The sequence below is a fragment of the Apteryx mantelli genome, chromosome 13 (assembly GCF_036417845.1).
Source record: "Apteryx mantelli isolate bAptMan1 chromosome 13, bAptMan1.hap1, whole genome shotgun sequence".
NCBI classification, from domain to species: domain Eukaryota; kingdom Metazoa; phylum Chordata; class Aves; order Apterygiformes; family Apterygidae; genus Apteryx; species Apteryx mantelli.
Window position 1 is genome coordinate 19,331,660 of NC_089990.1, and position 15,839 is coordinate 19,347,498.

Here is a 15,839-nt window from a genome sequence, read left to right on the forward strand (position 1 = left end):
GTAGGGAAGCTTCACCAGTTTAAAAAACAACCCCTCTGCCCCCAAGCTGCTTCTATAGAACTTGCTAATTTTTTTTACAGTCTTCCTCAAAAAATACTTAGTTGTCAACTTCGTGCTTGTATGTTTACAGAACATAATGAGTTCTTTTCTTGAAAACTGATTCTATGATAGTAAAGGATGATTCTAAACCTTTGTTCTGAATCTATCAGAAAATCCAGAGTTCCATTTATTTCTGGAAGAAACAAGAGTCACACTTACTGGAAAGCAGTTAAATAAAACTGACTCTTTTCAATTTATAAACACTAAAAAGTGCCTTTATGTGTTTCTTTTCAGTCTGTAGTGGATGACTGGATAGAGTCATACAAACATGACAGAGATATAGCACTACTTGATCTCATAAACTTCTTTATTCAGTGTTCAGGCTGCAAAGGTAAGATTTTTGAAATATTTTAGAGCTGTACTCCATTTAGGCAATTTTATAGCATGTTTCTCTTCTTTACTTTTATGCCACATATGGTGTAGGACTACTCTATTCCTGGGGCTAGTCTACATTAAGTTTTTGTAGTATTTTTGAGGTTGGGGGTGGGGTAGGGGGAGCGAGTGGTTTGGCAATGTTGTAGAATTATTTCAAAATGTAGATTAAGCCTGATTCTGACTGGAGAGAATGCAGTATTGTTACGTAACACTTCCCATGTCTTCCTCAGTTGCTATAATTATTTCAGAAAGCCATCTCTCTCTCTTAATATTAATAGTTTGTTTAACTAGCTTAATCTTGGAATTCTAGTTTGGATATATCACCTTCATATTGGTGAGCATTCTAAGATTGTATCAAAGCCTTTTTAGAGATATTTGATTTAAAAGAGATTTTGGACAGCTTTGTAGTAGCCTGTCTGTAAGAAGACTGTATTCCCATATTTTATTTTATTGTCTGTTTTTGGGGGGCTTCTGGTTTTCTTTCCTCGATTCACATCCTCCATTCTTTTTCTTCCTTACCTCCTTTTGAAGAAGAGAAGGTAACCAACTCACTGTGCTGTGTCACTGCACTTGATAAACTATAAGTGGGATTGAATGGAACTTGTTCTGCCAAAGTGTTTCTCCATCCTGATAAACACTTATCGTTCATAAATCTCCAGAAGGCTAATAGTGTTCCTCATAGAGGCTATCCATGCTTTCAAGAGCAGCGAATCTTTTGATTATTGTTATCAGAAAAAAACTATAGAATCTTTTTATGCCTTTTGGGATAATCCTTGCATGTATGCTGCAGTAAACTTCAGGAGGTCTATTTGTTTTTTTATCATCTTTTACAATCTAATGATTTGGGTCAAAGGAGGATAGAAATTACATGAAATCGCTGGGTTTATCACTGTGCAGAAGACAATAGAATAGCAGTAGAGCAGTTTATAATTGTCTTATTGTACAATTTAGAATCTTGAATCCTGAAAAGTCACTTCGTATCAGTGCAGCCTCTCAGCTGATGAAAAGGTCTAGCACAAATATCTTTGACTTCTGAAAATGAACGAATGAGTGAATTTTAGATTTTTTTTGTTTACAACGCACACACATGTATGTACATAACTATGTATATAAAAAAATTTCGTGCTGAGCACCTGTTATATACAGATACTAAGATGTATAATGGGTAACTTCTTAAAAATACATATGTAATCTGTAAATTACCTGAAAACTGTCCATTTTCACATTGTAGCAGGAGACGTTATCTGTCATCTACCTCTTTTATATTAAGTGTTAATAATCTAATGTCTAAATTGTAGGAGTTGTTACAGCAGAGATGTTCCGACATATGCAGAATTCTGAAATAATCCGAAAAATGACCGAAGAGTTTGATGAGGTAATTTAATATGCTAACAATGTATTGATATTACTTTTTAATCTTCCCTGTCCTCACCTTACTGGGTCATGTTGGTTTGTTTCAAGGATAGGATCAACTGTAGAAATGGCCAGATTTTCATGAATGAAAATCGTAAACTCATTTCACTGAACTCTTAAGACTGTAGAAAATAAAGGTCTATATGTAATTGTTTTATATAGCAGTTTAACAAATAAATATCCACTCTCTATTTTAGAAAGTGGAAACTCCTAATACTGAGGGGCTGTGTGTGTCCCCTTTGTGTATGTGAGGCTCTAAAATCTTTAACTTTCAAAATCATTGTTAAATTTATCTGTACATGTTCATTAATGTACAAATCCTGGGGATTTCAGTTTGATTCATCTCAAACTGTAGACTTTGCTTTGCCTTTTATGGACCTTTTTTTTTTTCTTTTAAATTGCCATTTTATTTTCTGTCTCAGTGAATGTTGATGTAAATGAGATACTTTTCTTTTTTTTTTTTTTTTTTTTTTTTAAGTTTGGTTCCATGTGCTCTGCATTCCAAGGAACATAAAAGGGGCTTTAAAACCTCCTCCCAACATTCATCTATGACACAAATAATTTTTTATCACAAATTAATATCTAAAGAGCATCAGTAACTTCAACAGAGGGAAAAGTAGTGTGCACTGAAATTTAAAAAGCTTTGTTTGGGACTGTTTATTCAGTTCTCTGATCACTGGGTTATACTCGCTCTTTCTTCTAACAAAATTCTAATGAATAACTGCACTCTCAGATTTCTAATCTCTTTTCATGCATGCTGTCTTCATTTTTAGGTTGTAATGTTGTTTAACCTCTTAGAGTAGGGGGTTACAGAAGCACTGATTTAAAAATTCCTGTTGATTTTTTTTCCCTGACGCTTTGACCATTATTTGTAAAGATTCTCAAAGCAGAAGAGGAAGACGCATTCATTATTTTCAAAGTGTTGTAGTAGGTTGTCTTACGATGTCAGGAATTTTCAGTCTGATGGAGGAGCATCTCCCTATAAATATTGTTACAGTCCTAAACTGAATGTTCCTGAATATTTCAGCTAACTGTTCGTTTCATGGTTCTTTGCTTCTAGTGTAACCAGAAGCAGATGCATAAGGGGGTATAAGGTTTATTTTTGGGAGGGTAGGACAGAGATAGGAAACTTAGAATGTTAATTCAGTACATATGGTTTTGTGTGATTTGTATTGTACAATGTGTTGAAAGTTGTCTCTGCATATAAGAAACCCGAGCTGGAAGGTAGATGCATTTTTGTGTAATCAGGTTCTTCAGATGTATCATTTCATGCCGTCAAAAATCTGGGCTCTTAAGTTGTACCCGTCGATTTTTAATCTTTATTTAATAAAATTATTTTAAGTTGTTTGAAAGAGTTTCCTGTTTGCATCCCATTTTGTTTTTTAATAGGATAGTGGAGATTATCCATTAACTATGGCTGGTCCCCAGTGGAAGAAGTTCAAATCCAGTTTTTGTGAGTTCATTGGAGTACTTGTCCGACAGTGTCAATATAGCATCATATATGATGAATATATGATGGATACTGTCATCTCGCTGCTTACGGGACTGTCAGACTCCCAAGTCAGAGCATTTCGGCACACTAGCACACTGGCAGGTCAGTGAATTTTTCTTTGTACTGTTTCCATTTTACTCTTGTGTATTTCACAGGAAGAAACTGTCCTGGTTAAACTTCTTGACACTAAATATTCAGCTCATGTTTTGTTGTAGGATATGCTTTTCCTCCAATGCAGTTTGTTTTGGTAAAGCTTTTTTGTATTGTCTTTGTTTTTCATTATTGGAAAACACAAAATTATTTTTAAAGTATCCTTATCAGCTCTGTAGTATTTCATTTTTATTAGCTTTAGATGTAATAGAAAAAATAAATATGAAGAAACTTAAGTTGATTCTACAAGTTTTTCTTCTGTCATAATTTTCTTCTGTAGTAATCTTTTTAACTTGAAACACAGTTGAACCTGTCTGTCTTGTGTTAAGTCAAACAGGAGTCACTGTATTTTAAATTGGATGTAATTTTTACTACAAATTAAAACTGCACTTTACATTGTGCTACTGTCTCAATGTAATTGAAGGTGACATTTCTACTGATTATATTAGAAATAAATTTGAAGAATAACAAAAACAGTACAGCCACTAAGTTTCAGTATGTTTTTGAATAATGGTCTTTTTTTACTTGATTTTTTCCCCCAAATATTTTAAGTTATGACTATATTTCTTATGAGCTCAGTATGTCAGATATGGTTTTTTAAAACGTCTTATGATACTGGAGAATGGGTTTTATAAGCAAGTTAGTTCTGAATCTGCACAGATTAATGAAGAAGAGTCTCATATGGCATCATGTATCAGTCCAGTCACGTAAGTCTTTTTTTGTAGCAATGTTAACCTGAACAAGGTGAATTTAGGCTGCACAGGAAAATGAGTTTTTATCAGGCTGGAAGTAGTTTGTTAGCTTCACAGAAGTGATTTGCAGCTTACTTTGGTTGTAACTATCTGGTCAGTTGTTCTGTTTCGTTGACAGTCTCTCTTGAGTATACGTTGTAACAGCACACTTTGGGCTGTTGCTGTCAGACTCCCACTCCCCAAGGCATTTTTCATAGGAGGAGTAGAACACTTAATTTCAAGAGAATATACTGATTCTGCTCTGTCGTCAATTCAATTATTGTACCATAAGACCAATATAAATTTTAGTTATTTAAAAACAAGTTTTTCCTTAGCTTTCTTGAGTTGTGCCTGAATAAAAGTTGCGCATATTGCCCTGTTGCATGTTTATTTCTATCAGTTGAAATAATTTTAGTAATAGTCTGTTTGCCTTGGTTTGCATCAGTAGTTTTATTGATTCTGTTTACATAGTGTCATTACTTGTGCATTGCGTATAAAATTACAGTTTGTATACTTGATGTATGATTTTTATTTTGGATAGAGACAACCAACAAAATCCTTGTATCCATCTTACTGCTATTTGCAGTAATTTTGGTGTCTGTGATTAGCTCTGACTTGCATTTTTTTTCATCCTGATATCCTTAGATATCATGGAATGTTACAATATTTTGATATGTCTGCATGTCTTTATACCTTATTCATCCACTTGATGCTTTATGCTAGTGACACTCAGACTTTTTTTAATTGCTGTTTATGTGCTCTCTCTGTGTCTCTCTTTGTCTTGTTACAAAAATTCATGAGAAAAACAGGTATACTTTTGGCCACCTTCTGTTTTATGGAATAGGCATATTTGTCTGAGGTTCAGAAATGAAAGCATACCTACCAAAACAAAAACCCCAAACCACCTAAGCATAACTGATGTTTTTGTCAATGCTTTGGCTTCTATTTGGCTAATATGCCTTCTCCGCTTCTGCGAATAAAGGAATACTTAAAGAAAGTTGCCTCTCATTAAAATTAAATTGAGGAGACAAGATTGGCACAATCTGGTAGTGTTGCTTGTCTAAAACATTTCCTTTTGAAGGAAGAATCCTCTTCTATGTTTGAGGTTGAATGTTTGGGTAATACCATTCTATTAACTAATTTTAATAATGAAATCCTTGTAATGTTTCTTGGGGTATGTATGTGAAATTTTACATATCAACCTTTTTCTGGGAAAGCATATGTAGCTCAATTCAATAGTAAGGCTTATAATATTAGAAACTTAACAAAAGGATTTGAATAAAATGTAAGTGGTTTTTATCTATGGTGTTGATCAGTATTGGTGTAGAAAACCTGTAATTTTGATAAATTAATACTGTTTGGTAAGGCAGTGCTCAAATCCTAAAGTTTATGTATCTTTAAATTTCACTGAATATGTTTCACAGTGTTTTTGTAAGTCTGAAAACTATTAATAGAAGGATTCAGGATGTTTGTTTATCAACTTTCTTACATTAGATAACTTCTCTAATAATCCTTATTCTTTTTACTTTTTTTGTAGCTATGAAATTGATGACTGCTTTAGTGAATGTGGCATTAAATCTTAGTATTAACATGGACAATACACAACGGCAGTATGAAGCAGAACGAAATAAAATAATTGGGAAACGAGCTAATGATAGGCTGGAACTCTTACTACAGAAAAGAAAGGAGGTTAGTGTAATGGTGGGCAGCTGGTGTGCTTTATGACTGCTGGAAGTGTAATTATTAGCCCTTCTGTTTCATTCTTTGAATTGTTCATTTAATGTTTGAAAAACTTAATTACTTTGGAAGGTGCTTCTGAACTTTTAGTTTATATATAAAGAGGTAAATGTGGAATTTCAGATACTACCTTCATAGTAAAGTTAGCAAGAGAGACTTGGTAATAGATGAAATTCTGTTTTATTTCTTGATTAATGTCTTAAAATGAGCTCAGATACGTAACAAGTATTACCACCCACTGGCTACTTCTGGCCTCTAGAGAAGAGCCCTGGTACCTTGGTGCAAAACGTTGCTTTTGTGATGTTGCACCAGTCTCGGGAGAAAGTGCACTTAGGGGCTTCTGATGGGGGTTTTCTTCTACAGAAAATACTATCAAAATTGAAAATTTAATTTACTTCTCCTCCTTTCTGTATATAAGGGACTTGCTGATTCATTGCTGACAGTGCTGTCTTGCTGTGAGCCCTAGTTCATTCAGATCTTAGTTTTTATATTCGGGAGAACTATTGGATTTTTATTTTTAAGATATTAGAACTAACTTTTGGGTGATCAAAGGAAAATCTTTCCTTTTGCCTTTCACCTTTTGCACTGTTACCTATTATATTTTCACTTTCTTGGACAATTCACATAAATTATTAACTTTGTCTTCTGTTCACCTCCCAAGGATCTTGCAGTTTGAGACATCCCTTAAAAACTGGAACAATGTCTTTAAATTTAATTGTGCTGAATGTGTGTGTCCAGGCCCAACTCCACTATAAATAATACAGTATACACAGAGAAAAGCAGTGATGCGAGGATTGAGACTTTCTCGATCTCAATTGCTCTTAAGTATATTGACTTTTAGGATTTTCCACTAGCAGTTTTAGCTTTGATTTTTGTTTTCCAGTTTTTATTGTACTGGATGAAAGTAAGCTTTAAAGTAACATTTGATTGTATGGCTGCATTCAGTTTTTGTTTCTTGTAACACAACTTTATTCGGTATAGAGATTATTTTATTCATTGATTCTTCTTTTTCATTTTGCATATCTTTCATTTTCATATTTTGAATATACTACTGTGGACAGTCATTGTTAGATTTACTCACAGAACATGTTAGATATTTTTTAGTTATTTTTAGTTTGTCTTTTTCTTTTGCTAGCCTCCCCCTCCCGCACCTCCCCCCATTGTGTTTCCTTATTTTTTTCATTCCAGAACCTTGTGGTGCTATGGAAGCTGTTTGTTCTTGTTTTTTTCTTTAAACTTCAGTAGGACAGATCCTTTACCTTTATATCCGCATTTTTTTTCCTTGTGACTCTTCTATTTGGGTAATGTCTCCTACAAAAAAACTAATGTTGTCTACTGCAATCTCTGCTTCCTCAATCCTTGACTCTTCTCATTAATATTGTCTTAATCTAGCCTGCCTTTGTATTTCAAACTGCAAAAAGAATATGCCTCATCTGCTTGGTTCTCTCCAAATCTTTTAACTGACTTTCTTGCACCTTCCAAGCAAATAGAAGTTTCTATTTCTTTGTTTCAAAACATTGCATGCACCACTTATCTCCTCATTTGCATGTCTTGCTCTTGTGTTGTTATCCCAAGAGACTGGATTCATCTCCTTCATTGTTTTACAGCTTGATCTTGAATTCAGTTCTTCTGCCGTACCTTGTTCAATTTCAGCCTTTTTTTCTATCTAATGAAATGATAGGTGAGGAGGAAAGAGGTATTTAAAACAGAGAATGTGAATCGAACTTTACTGCTTGTGCAGCCATTAACAAAGTATTTCTGTATCTTGTCTATTTAGATTATAAATTCTTCGGGGTATGGAACAGGCTTTTTGTAAGCACCTTACAGGATTTGGATATTTTTCTGATAATATGTATCCATAGAAACATTGTAAGTGTGTTAGAAGTTAGCTTGAACATGAGCTAATTAGAAAATTAATTTAAATTAGTTTTCCTTATAAATAATTTTATCAGGGGCTTGCAGAAACCTAAAACATCTGTCATGGTTGAAGAGCAGTTTTCCAGTGGTCAGAACTATCAATATTGATATACTGTGGTAGACAAATTCCTTAACTAGTAACATATTCTACTGAGCAACTGATTTGTGAATATTTCAAGGAAGGATTTAATGACCATACTTGTAAACCTTAATTTAGTTTCATTTGTCTAACACCAACGCTATTTGATCTGATTGTAAAAGTGCTGCTCAGTTTTGATGTACTTTGTTCATTCTTTCAGCTTCAGGAAAATCAGGATGAAATAGAAAACATGATGAATGCAATATTTAAAGGTGTTTTTGTGCATAGATACCGGTAAGTTTTTCCTATGAAGTAATATATAGCTTCATTCATTTGTTTTAGAAGCTTGTAATGAGTTATTTCTAATTATCCATCTTCTTGATCCTATTTCTCCCCCACATCCCTCCCAATAGAGATGCAATTGCTGAAATAAGAGCTATCTGTATTGAAGAGATTGGAATATGGATGAAGATGTATAGTGATGCCTTTCTCAATGACAGCTATTTAAAATACGTAGGATGGACTATGCATGATAAGGTAAGCTGCCTTCAGGAGAAGGAACAGAACCATCAAGAGTAAGTCCACGTACTTGGTCTTTGATCTTGCCAAACTAGGTTCTGATCTGTTAATTATTCTGATGAGTCGCTGCTTTTATTTTGTTGGTCAAAACCACTGATATTTAAAAATACATATAAAATAGACTTAAATGGTTTTAGAGAGTAAATTCAATTTTTTAAGGAAATAGTTTTTTCTTTTTTTTCTTTATTTTGCTGGTGCAGACCTCTGTTCTGTAATACTTAACTCTTTAAATTTAATGCATTTCGTATGGAATAACTCAGTCACATGTTCAAACTGTTTTTCTGTTTTGCTAAGGTAAGAAATTTTTTAGCCTCCTCAGCTAACTGTAAAACATCCATGTAAGAAGTCCTCTTTGGTGCTGGCCAGTGCCTCAAGCTGCTAATTATCAGCTACCAGCTAGAGTTTATTCTCTGCCTGGAGTGGTCGACAAATGTAGTTCATGAATGCTGCTTGATCCACTGTAGAGTCAGCAGATCAGCTCAGATCTTGCATTGAAGACTTTAAGCTATTGACTTTGCAGTGAAACAAATGAGGGATGATCACACACGTTCATTGGTTTGACTTCAAAGAACAATAACCTCTGCCACTGGGGTGATAAGAAATTGCATGGAGATGGCAATAGTCAGTTGTCCTAGATGTTTGCAAAGTATCTGAATCTACACTTTAAAACATGTTCTCTGATGAAGTAGAACTTGTATTTCAGGAGAAATACTTGTCTCAGTAACTACTTTGTAATTTTAGTATAATGAAAGACTCCCATTAATGATATAGGTGTTGCTGGTTTTAACTGAGGTGAAAGGAAACCCTTAGAATTCTACTCAGAAATGTCTTGAGCATTTAGAATGTATCCTGAGAGAATGAGAAAAGTGTATTTTGAGTTGCACAGAAACTAATTGCAGTGAGACTTTTTTCCTTCACTGGCTTATTATGAGGCAGGACATGTTCTCATGGCATTAACATTATTATTGATAGCATAACTTGACAAAATTAAATGTTTGTCTCTGAATTAATTCAGGCTGTAACAGGTGAACTGTATGATTTGAAGATTACATCTGTATCCTATACTTAACTTTTAATCCAGTTCTTAATTTTATTTTAGCAAGGGGAAGTAAGACTCAAATGCCTAACAGCTTTGCAAGGGCTTTACTATAATAAAGAGCTTAATTCCAAATTGGAACTCTTCACCAGTAGATTCAAGGTTAGTACCCTCACACTTTCTAAAAACATTTCAATGTTTTTGTAGTTGTTTTCCCCTTCTTTCCTCTTTGAAAATGCTTTCTTTTTTGTTCTTAGGATAGAATTGTGTCTATGACTCTTGACAAAGAATATGATGTTGCAGTCCAAGCAATAAAATTACTCACTCTTGTTTTGCAGTAAGTATGTGTATCTGATCTATAGCAAATATTAAAACTTAAAGTATTCTTCATATTTTCGGGCAAGGACAATAGCTCAACAGAATTTAGATAAAACAAAGTCTGAAGAAATGTCTGTGCATCTTATACTAGAACAAACTGAATTCTAAAAGTAATCTGGCTAGGACACTGCTATTTGCTTATCCACTACAGTTAAGTGTGTGAAAGGGCTAGAAATGCAGAATTCAGCCTCCCTAATTTGAAGCTATTGTACAAGATTTGAACTGAGGAAATGTGACCTGTATTGAACGTTAGACAATAATTGAACTTTCAGCAAACACTGATACTTTATCAGTAACTCTCAGTAATTTTGTTTAGGAAGACTTCGGAACAAAGATATCTTCTTTTGTTTTTTAGGATGATAATTTAAAGGAAAAGGCTTAAGTTCACCTTCATTTCCATCTGTATCAATAGAGTTTATGTTCTTCTGAGTCAGTCTTTTTTCTCTCCTTCCCCCCACCCCAGGAGTAGTGAAGAAGTTCTGACTGCAGAAGACTGTGAAAATGTCTACCATCTGGTTTATTCAGCTCATCGGCCAGTAGCAGTTGCCGCGGGGGAATTTCTCTATAAAAAGTAAGGAGGGGAGATTATAGTTAACTTCTTACTTTGTTCATGCTTCTTGTAGATTTTAGAGTGCATATTAATACTGTGATTCTGATTAGCTTTAATTAAGAAAAGGAAAACCTGAATAATGAAGTGGGGTTTGGAATTAGCTTTTAGAAAATGTAACTCTATTGTAGTTCTTGAATTGTTGTATTTTTTTCTTAATGGGAAATCACAAGTAATTTTGAAGCATGCACTTTAAAAGCTTGTACCTGCAGGGAATATAACAAAATGCTTCTGTCTTTTCTTACCCTCTCTTTCCTGTTCTGTGAAACATTTTAAAATGCTCACACAGATTGTACTGAAAACTTGGGCTTTTATCATAATATGTTACTTTCATTTGTAGTCCATATTCTTTTTCAAAAGTTGGATCAGATGACCATTTCAGAAAGTTTATTTTTGTAAAATTTTGTTCAATCCTAGATCATGTCTTAAAATAAAGAACAAAGTTTCCATCTAATACTTTCCAGACCTTCTCCCAATATTTCTTTGCTACTTTAAAGTCTTGTGGGGAGATTCAGTAAATGTAGTTCCCTAAAGGGGAGCAGGCAAAAGCTTCTGCAGTTATCACTGGTTGCTTGTATTTTGTGATAATTATATGTTCCACTGGAAGCAATCAGTGAAATACCAACTCAGCCAAATATAAGATTGTTCAAAAGACATTTGGCCCAAATAATTTCCTTTAAGAAAAAACAACAACCAAAAGAAACCACGTGATGTAGAGCCACATGGCAAGATACTAGGTGCGGGTCTGTAAAAACAGTGTCTTGACATGAACTGACTATGGCAAAGGTAACGAAGAAGAAATTTGCCCTGAAATAACTTGTTTTTTAGGCTTTTCAGCCGCAGAGATCCTGAAGATGATGGAATACTTAAAAGGAGGGGAAGACAAAGTCCAAATGCTAACCTTGTGAAGACATTAGTATTCTTCTTTTTGGAAAGTGAAGTAAGTAGAGTTTCATGGATTAGTTTTCCTTGCTTAATAACCAGGAATCTGTTCGAGTTTTCCACCAGTACTTGGACATTCTGGGGGCATTAAACACAACCACACAGAACAATGTCTTCAAGGATCTGTCCAGTACACAGTATTGAGATAGACTGTGAGCTCTACTGTGACAAATACTCTTTCCTCAGTCTTCATGGTATTATATAGATGGAAAGAGATGTTGATTTAGGAGCTTAATAAGAAGAAAATTCCCTTATAGAAATATGAAGTTACCAAGTATTCTGAGCACCCAGATCCTGCTTCTAAAAGGAATTGAGAACCTTCTTCAGATGAAAGAATTTAGTATGTTTGTTATTTTGGGGGGTCATTTCTCTATTGTAGAACTTGTAGTTATGAAAGTTGGGCACACAATCAGTGTTGCTTATCCTGTTCCAGAAGGTATGGAAAACTCATGTTTTTGCATTCTACCATTTTATACTCTTCCCAGCAAGTACCTCCTTAAATGTCCAGTAGAAAAAAAAAAAGTAACAGATTCTGACAGATCTTTAGCACTTTATAGTATATTGTTTGTAACAGGTGATCTGTATTCATCAAGTGTACTGAGAGAGAGAAGTTTCTGTTGTGCCAGAGGACTTCCAGGTTTTCTGTGACTTCCTGCTACAGACAAGAGGCAGCAAGAAAAATTGACTGTGTTGTAGCAATTTCTTTAATCAACTTTATTACTGATTAAGAAAAACTTTGCTTCTCATTTTTAGTTGCATGAACATGCTGCTTATCTTGTGGACAGCATGTGGGACTGTGCAACAGATCTCTTGAAGGACTGGGAATGTATGAACAGTCTTCTGTTGGAAGAGCCTCTCAATGGAGAAGAGCGTAAGAGATTTTAGCGGATCTTTCTGTATATTGCTATGCAGTTAGTCTTATGTTAGTCTTATATTGCTATGCTTTTAGTCTTGATTCATGAGGAAATAAGATGTGTACATTTATCAGTACCCATATATTCTCTACTTTTTTGCATGGCTATAACAAATTGCTAATACTAATTATAAAACATAATGATAGAGTAGGAGATCACCGCTGGTATGGAAGTGAAGTGCTCAAAAAAAAAAGTAGAGAAGAGGGGGAATAAGTATGTAGTGTCCAGTTGCTCTGCTGTTTCACAGGTTTAGGCTGTGCCTCTGACATTAGAGAAGCTGAAAGTTGCCTGTGAAACTGGTTCTTTTATTGAATGTTAAAGCTATTGTATGGAAAAATATTGTCTTTTTTTTTTTAATGGAACAAAAAAAAGGGGGGGGGATAATTCCATAGGTCCTATAAAAGGATCTCCAAATAATGAAACTAAAATGATTATAAAACTTAATATTTGCTTCATCCTGTCGTGTGACTCATCATATGTAATTTCCTCTATTTTGAATATTTTTCTCTGCTGTTTTATAGGGTGCTTCTTGGGTGCTTCTCTTATGTCTCCCTCCCTGCCCCCAACACACACAGAGAAACAAGCTATTGGCCCATGTACCTCTTTTTTTAACAAACACATTTTTGTTCTTAGATAGTAATACTTATAGAAAATGACAAATAAAACAAGCTGTATATTAACGTGTGTTTCTTAAATTTCAGCTTTAACAGATAGACAGGAAAGTGCACTGATTGAAATAATGCTTTGTACAATTCGACAAGCAGCTGAATGTCATCCTCCTGTGGGAAGAGGAACAGGGAAAAGGGTAGGAACTAAAAGCCACTTCTCTAGAGATGTGGGAATGGCTAAGTGGGGACAGTGTGAGAAGAAGGAAAAAGTTGTAGGCTGTTGCTGCTGAAGGGAATGAATTCAAAAATACAGATTCAGTCTCCGTAGCTGCCAGTATTTGACTGCTTTGGTTAGTTTACTTTTTCAGAATCTTGGCGTGTACTGAATTTTGTTTGTACTACTGTATTTGTTTTTACTAGTAAAGGTATTTAAAAACTTGTTTTAAAAGAAGTGTTGTTTGGAAAGGAGAAAAAATCCTGTATTTCGAAAAGCTAAAATTATTTTCAATTTGAAAAATAGCAGTAAAATGAGGGAGAGGGGATATACTACACAGCCTCTTTGGAAGGACCACAGTCCAGTTTTCTGCCCCCAGCCATTTGGTGTTTTCTCTGATTTGTATATTATTTAGGCAGCCCTGTTTTACTGAGGGGTTAAGCAGGAAAGGGAGGTCATTTCAAAAGTCGTGCAGCTATGAGTAAGAAACCTGTTCAGATATGATTTGACAGCTTATTTGGATGTGAAGACCTAATTGGGATATGAATTGAATAAATACAGAGCATTAAAAATCATAAGTAAGCTGAAAGATTTGCTGTTCTGTCACTGTCAAGAAAAACATTCTAATTATGGCATTTGTTTTAAGGAAGATAAATTAACCTTTTGTTTTAGATTGTCACTTCTAATTTCAAAGTAATCTGGGTAATGTTAGGTGTAACTTTAAATTGCATTTTTTGAGTTGTAAAATTTTATATTGACCTTTTTGAGGCATACTCACCTCATATGAGGGAGAGCATGATTAGTACAGTATATATATATAAAAGAGAATTTTACATTGATATTTTACAGTGATATTAGAAGGTCTGTATACCTAATTGTCACTTTCTTTGTGCTAATGAAACTTTGTACCAGAGCTATTCATTGTACAACCTTTACAATAACTATATTTTAGGTGCTGACAGCAAAGGAAAAGAAAACCCAGTTGGATGACAGGACAAAAATTACAGAACTTTTTGCAGTGGCACTTCCTCAGTTGTTAGCAAAGGTAAGTTTAATTTCATCTCTTGCTGATGGGCTGCTGTTAAAATGTTAAGCAAGTAGTATAGCTTCTGTAATTAATTGTACGATTTGCATAACTCTGTTTTTCATATTAATTATTATTAATGTGTGATTATTTTAAGACTAACTGTACTGTTAGAATATGTCCAATATACTTTAAATTAAACTTTTTTTCCTTGTGGATTTTACAGTATTCTGTAGATGCAGAGAAAGTCACCAACTTACTGCAGTTGCCACAGTACTTTGATTTGGAAATTTACACAACAGGGCGATTAGAAAAGGTAATATAGCACTCAATAACACTTAACATGGAAGGAAAAAAACTGAATTTAGATTTACTGGAATTTCAGTCATCGTTGTAGGTGCAGGTTTTTTGCGTAAATGTGACTTGCTTTATTGTAAACCTCAGGGAGAATGAGGCCTGAACTTCACAGCTTTGACTCTCCTGTTCGTAGAGAGCCTGAAAGTTTGAGTTTTCTAAGGCCTCTCTGGCCAGTTTTAACAGAGAATTTTGTCACCAGTATTGCTTGAAAAAAGTTGAAAAATACCATATCATAAAGCATGCAGTTATTGCTCTGAATTTATCAGCTGTGGTGATGAAGTTGGTGTAAGCTGTCCTTGCCTTTACTTCCTCCTTCTCAGATGCAATATTTTGCAGAGCTGCATTGTGAAGCAAGTAGCTGGAAATCATTAGGGTCAAAAAAGTAATAAAATATTTAGTTGATAACACAGTGTGGAGGTGATAGAGCAGCGGTGAGCAACTCTGAGTGAGGGGAGGCATGTAAGAACAACTGAAGTTTGCGTTAGTGCCTGAAGCCTGAGTGTTATGAAACTAAATCTTCAGTTATCAGGACTGTGTATAAATGCTTGTGTGGTAGGAGATAAATGCTTTTGTGTGGTGTTCAGTTGTCGTTGTGAATTCATGTTAGATAAAAACATATTGATGACTGTGAATTTTTAATTTTTTTTTAAAATATAGTAAATTTATTTTAACAAAACTGAAGCAGGAGCCTCTGACAAGCTCTTGCTTCATTTTCTTTAAAATAAAATCACTTTACTCTGAAGTTTAACCAGTTTTCCAGAAGTGTTTTGTGTTCTGTATCATAGTTATGAGCTTAATAAATTTAACTTCTCTTTAAAAATTCCCCAAGTTTTACAATTGAAAAAATACTTTTTTTTTCTTTTTTCTTTTTAGCATTTGGATGCCTTACTGCGACAAATCCGGGATATTGTAGAGAAGCACACAGATATAGATGTTTTGGAAGCCTGTTCAAAAACGTACCATGCTCTCTGTAATGAAGAATTCACAATCTTTAACAGAGTTGACATTGCAAGAAGTCAGTTAATAGATGAATTGGCAGACAAGTTTAATCGACTTCTTGAAGACTTCCTGCAAGAGGTATTATAATGTGCAAGATCATCTTTTCCTGCCCTTGTAAATATTTCCAGTATGTTTTTTTGCCTTCCTATGCAAGTCAGTGAATTAGGGATGTAAAGTTCACTCTGACT

At 34.3% G+C, this 15,839-nt stretch overlaps 1 protein-coding gene across 7 annotated transcripts in view; it reads left to right on the forward strand.

Moving 5' to 3' along the window:
* Positions 1 to 15,839, forward strand: part of STAG2 (STAG2 cohesin complex component) — an 83,679-nt gene that overhangs the window by 45,482 nt on the left and 22,358 nt on the right. For all 7 annotated transcript variants that reach the window (XM_067304274.1, XM_067304275.1, XM_067304273.1 and 4 more), the window contains 15 exons: positions 334 to 430; positions 1,773 to 1,849; positions 3,277 to 3,481; positions 5,798 to 5,949; positions 8,214 to 8,287; positions 8,407 to 8,530; positions 9,672 to 9,770; positions 9,866 to 9,945; positions 10,450 to 10,557; positions 11,422 to 11,533; positions 12,289 to 12,406; positions 13,151 to 13,254; positions 14,224 to 14,316; positions 14,522 to 14,611; positions 15,526 to 15,729. In XM_067304274.1, coding sequence (XP_067160375.1) covers positions 334 to 430; positions 1,773 to 1,849; positions 3,277 to 3,481; positions 5,798 to 5,949; positions 8,214 to 8,287; positions 8,407 to 8,530; positions 9,672 to 9,770; positions 9,866 to 9,945; positions 10,450 to 10,557; positions 11,422 to 11,533; positions 12,289 to 12,406; positions 13,151 to 13,254; positions 14,224 to 14,316; positions 14,522 to 14,611; positions 15,526 to 15,729 — 1,737 coding nt within the window. The remainder of the gene's footprint in view (positions 1 to 333; positions 431 to 1,772; positions 1,850 to 3,276; positions 3,482 to 5,797; positions 5,950 to 8,213; positions 8,288 to 8,406; positions 8,531 to 9,671; positions 9,771 to 9,865; positions 9,946 to 10,449; positions 10,558 to 11,421; positions 11,534 to 12,288; positions 12,407 to 13,150; positions 13,255 to 14,223; positions 14,317 to 14,521; positions 14,612 to 15,525; positions 15,730 to 15,839) is intronic.